At 46.4% G+C, this 14,317-nt stretch overlaps 1 protein-coding gene across 2 annotated transcripts in view; it reads right to left on the minus strand.

The window, feature by feature from the left end:
* The window catches only part of SART1 (spliceosome associated factor 1, recruiter of U4/U6.U5 tri-snRNP), a 254,620-nt gene extending 240,667 nt beyond the window's left edge, over positions 1-13,953 (minus strand). The window contains exons 1-2 of one of the 2 annotated variants that reach the window (XM_029611685.1): positions 13,817-13,953; positions 12,702-13,053 (exon numbers count right to left, since the gene is read on the minus strand). In XM_029611685.1, coding sequence (XP_029467545.1) covers positions 12,702-12,957 — 256 coding nt within the window. In that variant the 5' untranslated portion in view covers positions 12,958-13,053; positions 13,817-13,953. Of the gene's footprint in view, positions 1-12,701; positions 13,054-13,797 lie in introns of both variants that reach the window. The other variant, XM_029611686.1, reaches the window with a different exon arrangement.
* Positions 13,954-14,317: the final 364 nt, after the last annotated feature.

Raw genomic sequence — 14,317 nt, forward strand, 5'->3', positions numbered from 1 at the left:
ACGAAATTCTCGCTGATGTTTCCTGCTCGGCTGAGGGTCTGGCATGCCAACAAGGTGCATTTTTTTGAGACACCGGCTACAGCACAGGCTTTTTTGGATAAACTGGACAAATGAATCTGTGGCTTTCAAGCGGGCTAATGTTCTGCTGCTACCCCTTTGTCAGTTTCCTGCCCCAGGCTAAATAGTAGGACTGGTACCTCCTATAGAGACACAGATTGGGGGAATATTCATCTGGGAACCTTTTTTCGCTTTGGCTTTACCTTTGTTCAATGTTTATTCATTTTTACTGTTTCCTTACTTTTAGCAAGTGACTGTTTTGCTGGTTCCTGGCATGTGGGGACGGCCGGCTCCCCCTGTATGCGAGCACAGGTTTTTCTAAGGCCTGCAGAATTGGTTGGAGCGGGCTAGCGTTCACAGAGTAACCTATGGAGCATGATGCGCAGAGATTGCACGCCGAACATATGAGAGACCTGGCGTACAAGGAACTTGCTTTGCCTTAGCTTTCTCAGCCGGGGCATGGGACCATGGACGGCACGACCGGCATATGCATAGCAGGGACTTTTTGTGAATAAATTATGCAGCTTGCATCTACGATCGTTCGTAGAGGGACTCACTGCTTCCGGTTTTTTTTTTAGGTGACACAGATGAGTCCAACCTGGAATTTGTGCTGCGTTATGCCAAGCGTGCCTCGAAGAATCAGCCTATTAGTGTACATTCTGGTGGTCCCCTCTTGAGGCTCTCTCGTCTATGACTGTGTGGCTGGCAATATCAGTTTAACAGTACAAAGGAGGCTACACTGCACTGAACTTTCCCCTTATCGTTGCCATTTGGGTGTCAAAGTGTATAAAGTTCTTACTGTTTACATTTGGAGTGGGACCCTGGATACATTAATACTGGATCTCCTTGCCTTCTTAGTTGGAGGCTAAGATGGAATAGTTTAGAGGTTGGGAATCAGGAGGGGGGGCTTACACGGGAGACGGGGAAGGGCAGGAAAGGGGGTGTTTTGCTGGTGAGCGGGTGGTTTCTGTTGCTGTTGTATCTTGTAACCATACTGCAAGCTTGGCGATGGGGGATACTTGTGGGGACCTCAGCTGGGAGGGTTGCCGCCGGAGTATTACTGACTACCAGCTATCTGTTTTTCTCATCTCTGTTAGGTTATGAGTAATCATACCAGATTTGTTTCATGGGATGTTTGTGGGATTAATTCGCCCATTAAACGTTCAAAGGTGCTCTCTGTTTTGAAGAAAAAATCTGCAGCAGTAGCTTTTTTGCAGGAAACTCATCTTACTGATATTGAACATGCTAAACTCCGGCACTCCTGGGTGGGAGAGGTGAGATTTGCCTCGGCCTCTTCGAAGTCGGCGGGTGTTGCGATTTTAATTAACAAGCAACTACCTATAAAGATATGCAAGGAAATAGGGGACTCTCAGGGCCGCTTTCTCATTCTGGTTACAGAAATATATAATCAAGTGGTCGTGCTGTGCAATATTTATTATTTATGCATCCAATACATACAGTCCTAGCTTTTTCAAAGGACTTTATTCTCATTTGATCCCATATTTAAGAGATATTATAATCATGAGGGGGGACTTTAACACCATTAGAGATCCATAGGAGAACGCATCTCAGAGCCGTAGACGGGAACCTGGTATGGGTAGGGGCCCCACCACTTGAAAATACTCTGCATGTGTTAGACGAATGGCAAACTCTTCATCCGGCGGAACGGGACTTCACTCATCTTTCACGGGCGCATGCGACATTTGAGGCTAGATTATTTTCTCATTAGTAGTCATGTTTTTCCCAGTCTTCGTGATGATGGAATTGATATCATCGTCGTTTGGGACCTCCGGTTTTTGGACACTCCGGCTTCAGCCTAATTTGGCGCTATCATTTTTTGGCGGATGACACGCAGTTTCGAGAATTTTTACGGACCAAATGGGGTTAATATGCGGCCCCCAATCATGCTCACGCAGCTCAATCTGCTTTGTTTTGGTATGTTGCGAAGGCAGTGTATTTCAGAGCTGCAGGCTTGATCATGTAGTGCTTCTTTCCTTCAGTTTTCGGAGGATGTGGTTTCTATTTGTACAGTGCCATCCTTTATACCGAAGGTGGTTTCTTCTATTTAAGTCAGGCAAGTCTATGAACTGCATTTAAGAAGTTGAGGCCTTCTGCTTCTGTATAGTCTCGGGAGCTTCATGTCTAGAATGTTCGTAATACTCTTCTGAGATACTTGAAATTCACAAATGACTCATGAATCAGGTCATCTGTTTGTTATTCAACGTTTATAGTAAGGCAAAAAGACGCTGAAGGCATCTAGGGTTGGTTTGATTAAAGAGGCAATATCATTTGTCTGCATCTGCAAAGTCTGCAGGTTCGAGCTCACTCTACTAGGGCACAGGCTGTGTCTTGGGCCAAATATCAGCGGGTGTTGCTACAGTACATTTATACGGTGGCAATATGGTAGTCTTTGCACACTTTTTTCAAACATTATTTGTGGGATGTTCGGGCTCTGGGTGTTGTGCTTTTTGGAGACAGTGTGTTATGAGCATGTCTTTCTGGTTGCTGCCCAGTTTAGGGAAGCTTGGGTACATCCCACTTATCTGGACTGATCTGGGGGACAAGGAAACATTGGATTTTATCTGCTAATTTTTTTTTACCTTGAGAACCTGCAGACCGGTCCAGAATCCTGCCGTTTGATTCTGAAGACCGCTGTACAGTGTGTGTATGTATGTATTCAGAATTTTCAGTATTCAAATCCTCTTGTTGGGAGAATTGTTCACATCTAACTGTGAGGGTTTACCAATAGTTCTCATTTTCCCCTGCTTGATATGAGGGGGTTTAGTTTTTAGCTTTATTACAATTTTACTGAGAGACTGCAGGAGGCGCAGTAAAAACAAGTTTGCTTGCCGTAAACGTTGTTTCCGTAGATAGCAGGATGAATTAGCCATGCTGTCCTGGGATCTGTCAATCAGGTCCGGGAGGCGGAGCTTGATAAAGCAGAGGATAGATCTTTGTTCCCTCTGCGGCTGCGCGTGGGTTCCCGCGCAGGAAGTACAGATTCTCCTCAGTCTGTGATTAAGCAGTGGTAGATCGAAAAACAGTTGATTGCCAGGGAGGAGGGTCAGCATGGCTAATTCATCCTGCTATCTACGGAAACAACGTTTACGGTAAGCAAACTTGTTTTTTCCCGTCGATAGCAGGGATGAATTAGCCATGCTGTCCTGGGAGTTCCAAGCTCCCAATCATGTTCAGTGTATCTTTTTTTTTTTTTTTTTTTTTTTTGGAACGTGAAATGGTTGTGGCAATCACTTTGTTTGAGCTGTTGCGGATTGTAGGATTATCTGACCTAACATCGCATCCGCCGTAGCTTGTTGATCCAAGCAGTAATGTGCTGTGAAAGTGTGAAGCGATGTCCAAGTCGCCGCCTTGCATATATCTATGGGCTGAATATTCCTGATGTGAGCCATGTGGTGGATAGGGCCCGCACCTGGTGAGCCTTAGGTTTTGGAAGTAATGGTAAGTTCTGTTTGTTATAGCAGAACTGGATGCATTGGATTATCCAGCTCGATATGGTCCGCTTTGTGACCGGAAGTCCAGGCCCTTTAGGGTCAAAGGACAAAAATAGTTGAGATGGTCGTGATGCAGCAGCCATTCTATTTCTGTAATAAGCTAATGCTCTCTTACAATCTAGGGTATGTAGTAATGACTCGCGTTCATTGGCATGCGGTTTTGGAAAAAAGGTTGGTAAGTCAATAGTTTGATTAATATGAAATTGTGACACGACCTTTGGCAGGAAGGAGGGATGCGTCCTTAGTACTACCTTCTGATGGAAAAACTGTAGGCATGGTTCATAATGAACCAATGCCTGTAGTTCGCTTACACGCCTCGTTGAAGTGACTGCGACCAGAAATACTACTTTCCAGGTGAGGTATTTTAAGTGTGCGGATTCCATAGGTTCGAATGGAGAACGCATAAGTTGTTCTAATACTATGTTGATGTTCCATGGAACTGCCGGTTTCTTGGAAGGTGGTCTAATGTGGAGCATGCCCTTGAGAAATCGAGCAAGAAGAGGATGAGCCGCTATTGTCACATTATTAACTGGCCTATGGTAGGCTGCAATAGCGCTCAGATGGACTCGAATGGATGCTGTTGCTAAGCCCGCTTCGTAAAGGGTGTGCAGATAATCCAGTAATTGTTGTGGTGTGCAATCCACGGGAGAAATCTGATTCAAAAGACACCATGAGGTATATCTCTTCCACTTGTAACTATAGTTTAATCTAGTGGAGGGTTTTCTGGATTCGAGAAGTATGAGCTGTGCCCTCTGAGAAACTTCTTGTTGTGTTAGCAACCACCTGTCAGCCTCCAGGCTGTCAAATGGAGGGAGGAGTGTAGCGGATGGAGCAGGGTTCCTTGTTCCTGAAGTAGAAGGTCTGGCCGATTCGGGAGTCGGATCGGATCGTCCACTGAAAGGCGAAGGAGGTAACTGTACCAAGGTTGGCGTGGCCAAGCTGGGGCAATGAGTATCATTTGTGCTCTGTCTGCTATGCACTTTTGTATGGTCCTGGTAATCAGGGGAATCGGTGGAAAGGCATATAGTAGGCCGGAAGACCAGGTGATCAGAAAAGCATCCTGCGCTATCCTGAGCCTGCTGGGATGGATGGAACAAAACTTGGGAAGCTGCGTGTTGTGTTCCGTACCAAACAGGTCTATTGTCGGAGTTCCCCACTTGTTGAATATGTGGAGTGTTACTTCTCTGTTGAGGGACCATTCGTGGGGATGAAATATACGACTTAATTTGTCCGCTCTTGTGTTTGCTATTCCTGGCAGATAAGTAGCCTGCAGATGGATGCTCTGTTTTTGAGCTAGGTGAAAAATCTGCAGTGTTTCTCTGCACAGGATCCAGGAGCCTGAGCCCCCCTGTTTGTTTATATAGAACATTGCTACTTGATTGTCCGTATATACCATGAGTCTGCGGCCACGCAAGAATGCCTGGAATGCCTGCAACGCCAGGCGAATGGCTCTCAGTTCCAGTAAGTTGATCTGCAGGGATTGTTCTGCTAACGTCCATAATCCCTGCATCTCGTATACCTCTAGATGTGCTCCCCAGCCTTTTCGGGAAGCATCTGTCGTGAGGACTGTGTTGTGTATGGGCTGTCGAAAGAGAGCCCCCTTCACTAGGGTGGATGGAAGGAGCCACCAAGCTATGTCCCTGAGCATTTCCCTTGTTAAGAGGATTGATTGAGTGAGAGGCTGCGAATGCTGTTTCCACTGTCGTTTGAGTCCCCACTGTAATCTTCTCATGTGTAATTTGGTATTCGGAACAAGGAAATTGGCTGCTGCCATGTGGCCGAGGACTACTAGCACCTGACGTGCCGATGTTCTCCGCTTTGTGCGTAACTTCAGTAAGAGCTGTCGTAACTGAAGTTGTCTGTCCTGCGGCAGATATGCTCTGGTTCGCGTAGTGTCCAGATATGCTCCTATAAATTGGAGTTGTTGCGTCGGTTGTAAGTGAGATTTTTGGAAGTTGACTACCAACCCCAATTGTTGCAAGCATTGTAGGATGCGATGTAGGTGAGAGTTGAGCAGTTCTCGGGTCGGAGCTACTACTAGCCAATCGTCCAAATAAGGGAAGATTGTCATTCCCTGTAGTCTGAGGTGAGCCACCACCACTACCATGCACTTGGTGAACACTCTGGGTGCAGCTGATAACCCAAAGGAGAGTGCTCTGTACTGGTAATGATTGTGCTTGTAACGAAAGCATAGGTAACGCCAGGAAGAGGGGTGCATTGGAATGTGGGTGTATGCATCCTTCAGGTCGATTGAACACATCCAGTCGTTGGTCTGCAAGAGTGGAAGGATTGACTTCAGGGATACCATCTTGAATTTTTCCTTTATCAGAAATTTGTTGAGTTCCCGCAGATCTAGGCCGCCTGATTTCTTTGGGATGAGGAAGTATGGGGAATAGAAACCTTGGTTGTGAAAGTTCTTGGGAAGAAGTGCTATGGCCTTTGCTTGACAAAGAAGGGATATTTCTTGTTGAAGCTGTGGGTGAGTCCGCAGCTGGTCTGGAGAGGTGAATTGTGGAAGGTGAGGCTTTGACTGAAAATGTAGATGATACCCCTGACGTACAATGTCGAGAACCCATTGGTCCGATGTTATATGTTCCCACACCTGTAGACGAGCTTGGATTCGTCCCGGCGGTAGTGATGGATGTGGTGGTGGCATTAGATTCAAAAAGATTGAACCGGCTTAGCTGCCGCCGGTTGTGGTTGGGTTTGTTGGCGAGGCGCACGTTGTTTGCCCCTTCGTGGAATTTGAGCCGTGTGCTGGTTAGTCTGTGGTCTTTGGTATGTAGAATACGGTTGAGCACGGTATCCTTGATAAGAACGATATGGACGACGTCCATATGACGATCTGCGAGGGTATGGGTAGCCCCGTCTGGAAGATTGGTAAGGTTGGTGTGATTGTAGCGACTGTACCGCTAATGCTTCTTCCTTTAGTTTTCCCACCGTCTCTTGCAGTTTGGTGCCGAAAAGGTGTTCTCCAGTGCATGGAAGGTTAGCGAGTTTTTCATGCACATCCTCTCTAATAGAGCTGGAACGTAGCCACTCTGTCCTCCGTGCCGCTATGGCTGTGGCCGACGCTCTTGATGAAGTCTCCATTCCCTCGTACATGGAACGTAGGAGATGCCTTGAGCATTCCTCCATATCATGAAGTGTTTGTGGTAATTTCTCCGCTGTTGTGGAGAGGAATCCTTTAGTGGCCTGTATGCACTCGTACATGTATTGAATCATGTAAAATTGGTGGTGGATGATACGAGTAGTGAGCATTGAATTTTGATAGATTTTTCTACCAATTTCGTCTAGGTACTTAAGGTCCTTAGTGGGGGGATATGTGGCATGAAGCTTTTGTTTTCGAAATCGCTGCATTGCCGACTCCACCACTACTGACTCGAGAGGTAGTTGAGGGAGCGTGTACGGAGCTTCCTTCTTTATACGGAACTTAATATCTGATTTCCTAGATACTGCCTGCAGAGAGAAGGGAGTTTCCCATGACTTTAACATGAGTTTATGCAGGAGATCATGCGGCGGAAGGGTGGTGGGTTCCCCCGGTACATCAAAATTTTTAGCAGTCCTAGGGTCTCTGCTCTAGGGTCAGGCTCCTTTAGAAATTGTAAATGGAGGATGTTCGCCATCTTTTCTAAAAAGCGAGGATATGACAAGTCCTCCGGAGGTGAGTATGGTTCCGGTTGAGTGTCTGGAACATCCGAGGGATACCCTGTGGATGAAGTGGGGGACTCAGCCGGTGATTGGAAGTGTTCTGATGAGGTCCAATGATGTGGAGAGGGTTGTGGAATGTCCCAATCAGGCGAGGTTGGTGTATCATCCCTGTCAGGCGATGGGGGTGTGTCTTCCGATCCCGGTTTTGTGTTCCTGGGATCCTTCCCCAACTTGAATGATGATTCCAATGTGCTATAAAATCCCGCCAAGGATTGGGATAGTTGCCAGAACGCATCCTTGGTGGATGAAGTGGGGGACTCAGCCGGTGATTGGAAGTGTTCTGATGAGGTCCAATGATGTGGAGGGGTTGTGGAGTGTCCCGATCAGGCGAGGTTGGTGTATCATCCCTGTCAGGCGATGGGGGTGTGTCTTCCGATCCCGGTTTTGTGTTCCTGGGATCCTTCCCCAACTTGAATGATGATTCCAATGTGCTATAAAATCCCGCCAAGGATTGGGATAGTTGCCAGAACGCATCCTTGGTGGCTTTTGTCATTTCTGGTCTATGTTGGCTAGTACTAGGTCCAGTCGCACCTTTTGGTGTGCTGGAGGTCTTGGATGGAGAGGATGCCTGGGAGGAAGTCACGTAAATAGGGGAATGTGATCTCCGTGACCTGGATCGTTTGGATGATCTGGAGGTGGAAGGGCTGACAGCCCTGTCTTGTCTGCGTCGATGGTGAGCTTCCCGTACATGCGTAGAATGTTTTGTTTTTGAGATAGTTGAGTCATGGGAAGACTGTCTCTTGTAATCTCTAGATTCTCTGGAAGGAGATTTCCTACTACGTTTGTGGGAATGCTCCCTATGATGTTTGGAGAGGGAGTACAATTCTGGACGTTTTCCCGTATGTTCCGTGACAAACCTTCCCTCTGGGCATGTCAAGTTCTTTCCTGACTCTGTCACTTTTGTAGGAAGAGTCAGGTGAGGCAGGGAGTGGTCGCTTCTTTGGACGTGTTTTTGACCCCAACTCGGAGGTTCTCTTCTCATGTGCTCCTGTCTTGTGTGAGGCCGATGGAATTGGTACCCTCTTTGGAGTTGAAGTTTCTGGTGAATCAGCCCTGGAGCCTGGCTCCCGCGCCGTTGTCGGCGCCGTCGTCTCTTGCGCTGGTATGGGTGCCGGTGATTCTTGTACTTGACGGCTCCGATATCTCCTGCGCCCGTGTCGGCGCTGGCGTTTTAGTCGGCGCCGAAAGAGACGGCGCGTGGCTGGATTTTTCCCGCGCCGAGTAAGTAGATGTCTTCGGCGCCGTCTGCTTCGGAACTCTATGGTGGGCAGATTTTGTCTTGGCCTGGTGTTTTGATCCCGGCGCCGTACGGTGTTTGGAGATCGGCGCCGTTGAACTTGGCGCCGCCTCGTGACGTATCTTCGGCGCCGTGAGTGTCCGCGCCCCTGGACTCGGCGCCATCTTCTGCGCCGACTCACTCCGTGGAGTTTCCGGCGCCGTCTTATGTACTTTCTTATGCGCCATGTCTGCGCGCTTGTTTGGCGATAGGCCACACTTCGAGTCTCTGCTCGAAATACTGGGCGCTCCATGCTTCTCGGGAAAAACAGAGCCCTGTTTCCCTACCTTTTTGTCACTGGGGCGTGAGGTGTCCGACGACGCCGTCCTTGGAGCGGAATACTTTAACTTTTTCACCGGGCCCGGTGAAGAGTGTACCTCAGAGGGGTCTGAGGTACTTAGAAGTTCTTGTAAGCGATACGCTCTTTGTCGCTTGGCTCTGGGAGACATTTTGGAGCAGAATTCGCAGTTCGGGACATCGTGGCTACCGCTGAGGCATCGGTAACACCGGTCATGGCCATCCGTGACCGACATCACCTTACCACAGCGGCAGTGCTTGAAGCCCGATTTTGACATTCTGAGTAGAGTGTTGGCTCCGCGTGCGATCCCGCGCACGGAAAGAACAGACTGAGGAGAATCTGTACTTCCTGCGCGGGAACCCACGCGCAGCCGCAGAGGGAACAAAGATCTATCCTCTGCTTTATCAAGCTCCGCCTCCCGGACCTGATTGACAGATCCCAGGACAGCATGGCTAATTCATCCCTGCTATCGACGGGAAACATAAGCACCAACAGTGCAGTAAAGCTTTTCTTCTCTGTTTCCATCTGCTGGTAGGGGAGGTAAAAGCACTCATCTGGCTGGTCTAGTGGGACTCAAGGAAAGAAAATTAGTAGGTAAGAATACATTTTTCTTTTTTCCAATTTGTTTTAAATGTTCTCATTGTTAGTTTCATGTTGTATCTCCTAGACTTTGTAGTATCTGAAAGGGAACATAAGAACTTGCCATAATGGGTCAGATTTCAAAGCTGACATCACCCTAGATATAACCCTGCAGTGACCTCAGCTCCTCAGTATCTCTCCGTCTCCTAGCAGATGCGGCCACTATCCCACACACTAGCACAGTGTTAGGAGACAGAGAGATACTGAGGAGCTGAGGTCACTGCAGGGTTATATCTAGGGTGACATCAGCTTTGAAATCTGACTCCGTCTCCCATCTGCTAGCAGAGGAACACATAACCCACTGGTCCTGAGTCCATCTGGCTACACACTAGGAAACTATTATTAACCAAACAGACTTAAGAAATAGCCACTACTGATCACTGCACAATATAAGCCTGACATCTGTTTACTTTTTGGGATTTTTCCAGTTACTTGTGGCCTGGATTGACCACTGTTGGAAACAGGACACTGGACTTCATGAACACTCAGTCTGACCCATTATGGCAAGTTCTTATGTTCCCTTTCAGATACTACAAAGTCTAGGAGATACAACATGAAACTAACAATGAGAACATTTTAAACAAATTGGAAAAAGGAAAAATGTATTCTTACCTACTAATTTTCTTTCCTTGAGTCCCACCAGACCAGCCAGATGAGTGCTTTTACCTCCCCTACCAGCAGATGGAAACAGAGAAGAAAAGCTTTACTGCACTGTTGGTGCTTATGTTACTGTGCCTCCTGCAGTCTTTCAGTAAAATTGTAATAAAGCTAAAAACCCCCTCATACCAAGCAGGGGAAAACGAGAACTATTGGTAAACCCTCGCAGTTAGATGTGAACAATCCTCCAAGAGGATTTGAATACTGAAATTTCTGAATACATACATACACACACTGTACAGCGGTCTTCAGAATCAAATGGCAGGATTCTGGACTGGTCTGCAGGGACTCAAGGAAAAAAAAATTAGCAGATAAAATCCAATGTTTCCTTGTCCCCCAGATCAGTCCAGATAAGTGGGATGCACCCAAGCTTCCCTAAACTGGGCAGCAACCAGAAAGACATGCTCATAACACAGTCTCTAAAAAGCTCAACACCCAGAGCCCGAACATCCCACAAAATGTTTGAAAAAAGTGTGCAAAGACTACCATATTGCCACTGTATAAATTTATTGTAGCAACACCCGCTGATATTAGGCCCAAGACACAGCCTGTGCCCTAGTAGAGTGAGCTCAAACCTGCAGAATTTGCAAATACAGACAAATAACAAATGACCTGATTCATGAAAGTCATTTGTGACTTTCGAGTATCTCAGAAGAGTATTACGTACATCCTAGACATGAAGCTCCTGAGACTATACAGAAGCAGAAGGCCTCAACTTCTTAAATGCAGTTCGTAGACTTGCCTGACTTAAATAGAAGAAACCACCTTTGGTATAAAGGATGGCACTGTACAAATAGAAACCACATCCTCCGAAAACTGAAGGAAAAAAGCACTACATGACAAAGCCTGCAGCTCTGAAATACGCCATGCCGAACAAATCACCACCTAAACACACCACTTTCAGAGAAAGACCCTTCAAGATGCTCTCATTATGGACTCAAAAGGGAAAGAACACAAGGCTGTGAAGACTAACTTGATTCCACGGAAGAACCACGTGCCTAATGGAAGGCTGTAAATGCTTCACCCCCTCCCTTAGAAATCGCACCATCATTTTGTGGTTGTTGGGCCCGGGCGAAGATTGTGCTAGGTATGCACCCTGGTGGGAGATCTACAGGGATCATCATGTCTACCGTTAAGTTTATATCCCTTAATGTTAAGGGTTTAAATTCTGGACACAAGAGAAGGCTTTTATATCAGGACTCTGGCACCTCCAATTTAAAGCACCTTAAGCCATAACCTATATTATTTATTGTTTTATGTCATAATTACCTCCTGCCTTACCTTTCTTCCAGCTATTTAGCTTCCAAGTTTTTACTCCTTGTTAAATGTAACTTTGCCTTATTCACCTCTATTGTTAATGACTTCTATTTATTGTTTCAGTTATACCCTTGTTCTATGTAAACCGATCCGATATGGTTATTACTATGAAGGTCGGTATAAAAAAGTGTTAAATAAAAATAAATAAATAAATCAATGGGTTGTATCAATCATAAGAGATGGTTAAGCCTTAAAATTTGATTGCCCAAATATTGGAGGCTTTTGTGGTTTCTCCATATGCTTCCAAGGTGAAAAGGTTGGCAGTATGGTCTGAGTTGGAGCATTGTTGTCCTTTGGAAAGCAGTGTTTGCAGAGGAGAAAAGGTACTCCGTTTACTTTGTAGTGCTCAAAAAGTAGGGCATGTTTTGGCCTATTCTGGATCTCAAAAAGGCGATTATTTCCCTTCTTGGGGTCTTCTTAGGATGACCAGAGGAATCAGCCAGAAGAGGGAGAAAGGAATGGGGGAGCCAGCACCACTGGCTATCAATCCACCTCCAGGAAGGGTACAAGTCACCCAAGGTCTGCTCAACCCTACTCTACTTGTGGGGGGGGGGTCCCCAAGACAGGACCTTGTACTCCAGGTGTAAATCTGTCACCAAAGTCCAACTGTAGGTTTAACACCTCTATCATTTGCTGGAGACAGAGAATACTGAGACTGCAGATGACACAACTTAAGTACCATGTGCTGGTAGGGGAGAAAAACCCACTCATCTGGACTGGTCTAGGGATAAGGAAGTATTTTTTCATTTACCTCACAATCAAGCTATGACATTTGTTGCTGGAGAATGTGGTAATGGCATCTAGCATAACTGGGTTTAAAAGAAGTTTGAACAAGCTACTGGAAGAAAAATCTAAAAACAATTTCTAGCCAGGTAGACTTAGGAGTCTGGTCATCACTAGGAGTAAGCAACAAGAAACAGATCTACTCGTTGGAATCTGTTGGGTACATGTCATATGGACTGGCTACTATTAGAGACAGGATGCTGGGCTCAACTGATCTTTGGTTACATTCAGCAGAGCATCTTATGTTCATACAATTGTTAGGGATGATAAATCTTTTGACTCTCCAAATAGCCAAGATAAGAGATTCGTCTAGACTTAACACCATTATAAAAGACAATATTATGTTATTACTATAATTCTATTATCTCCCCATCCTAGCAGCTGAAGCCAGGTTTCTCCACGCGTTTATCAGTTTCATCATAGACAGTATTTAGAATAATTGTATTCTCACCATCCTGGTAGCCGGAGTCGAGTCTCTCGCGCTTTATCCGCCTCTCGCTGACTCCCGCTTCCTCTCCCCCGCGGCCTCTCCTCTCTCCGGTCGCGCCTCGACCTCGGTCCCGTGGACTCCGGGAACGCTTCCTGCGCTCCTTCTCCCGGTGCCTGTGCTTCTTGTGCTCACGGTGACGCGAAGGAGCCGAGGACGTCTCCTCCTCGGCCCCGGTTGCTGCCTTCTCCCGCGCCTTGTGTTTCTTTGAGGAGCCCATAGTCCATCCACTCACCGGTCACCACAAGCAACGTTTCTTCTAGTTAAAAACTTCCGCCCAGACGTCACTTCCGCTTCCCCTTCCTGCTCTTCCTGCCTATGAATAAGGAGCAAAGCAAGGGAGAACAGTTACTACAACAACCATTTTGGATAAAGGCAACTAAACGAGTGCTTCCGTCTCCACTATTATGCAGCGAAGCAAACGGCTCCTGTGCCCAAATCCAACATGGCTACCGAGCGCCTTTGACCTAGTCACGTACTCGGTCGCGATACTTAATTAAAATTAATAAATAAGTATGTCACCCATTTTAACTCGCTTTCCAAACGTTTTTCTTTTAATTTAAATTTGTTTTAAAGAAAGAGGGCATACGTCGGATTCTGCTTTGATGACATCATCGCTTCCCTTCTGTTTTCATAATTTACCGTTTTATTAAACATACATAAATAAAATACCACTTTTGTTTCTATTCGAACATTTATTTATTTTTTACACTTTTTTTGAGAAGTTCTAACAATTCCGGCGGCCACTGACAGTACGCGAGAGCAAGAGGGAGGTACGGAGGAAACAAGCATTTCCCATTTGACGGAAAGAGAACTAAGTTACCTCCAATTATTTATCGGCTTCTTAACGTTTCCTACTTTTTGGCTTCCAAACCAAATCCTTGTATACAGATTTCCATTTTGTTAATTATATTGGTTGGTATCCCACAGGTTTTATAAAATGATAAATGAAAGTTACATTGGAATATGACTGCCCCTTACTCCTTAACATGGAATGGGAGAGCCCTATGGATTAATTTGGATGGGCGGGGTGAAAGTCGAATGTAAATAGCAAAATAACCTTTAGAGTAGTTCCTAACCTGCTGTGGTCTGCAGATCCTAGTGAGTAGAAACAGAAGAAAGCCGGTGCCGCTAAAGAAGAGGGCCAATGGGCGCACCGAAGATAAGGAGGTAGCTGGGCCACCGGCGGCTGAAAATTGAGAGAACACGAGACACGCCCCCCCAGGAAATAAAGGACACGGGACACGCCCCCAGGAAATAAAGGACACGGGACACGCCCCCAGGAAATAAAGGACACGGGACACGCCCCCCAGGAAATAAAGAGAACCGGTTGCGCGTGAAGGCGTGAGAGTCTGGGTGAACGAGAAACGTGAACGTGGGTGGGGAAGACTGTGTGTTCCCCTGAATCCACAGCAATCTCAGGGCGACTGGAAATCAAAAATTCCCAGGTAGGGAGAGTTGGAAATTTTTTAATTGCATTGCATCTATCTATCTATCGATCGTCGGTTTCCATAGAACAAAACTGTCGCCGGTAAGGCGTTACATTAAACAATAGACAGAGTATTGAACAGAGAACGTGC

The sequence above is a fragment of the Rhinatrema bivittatum genome, chromosome 8 (assembly GCF_901001135.1).
Source record: "Rhinatrema bivittatum chromosome 8, aRhiBiv1.1, whole genome shotgun sequence".
Lineage (NCBI taxonomy): Eukaryota > Metazoa > Chordata > Amphibia > Gymnophiona > Rhinatrematidae > Rhinatrema > Rhinatrema bivittatum.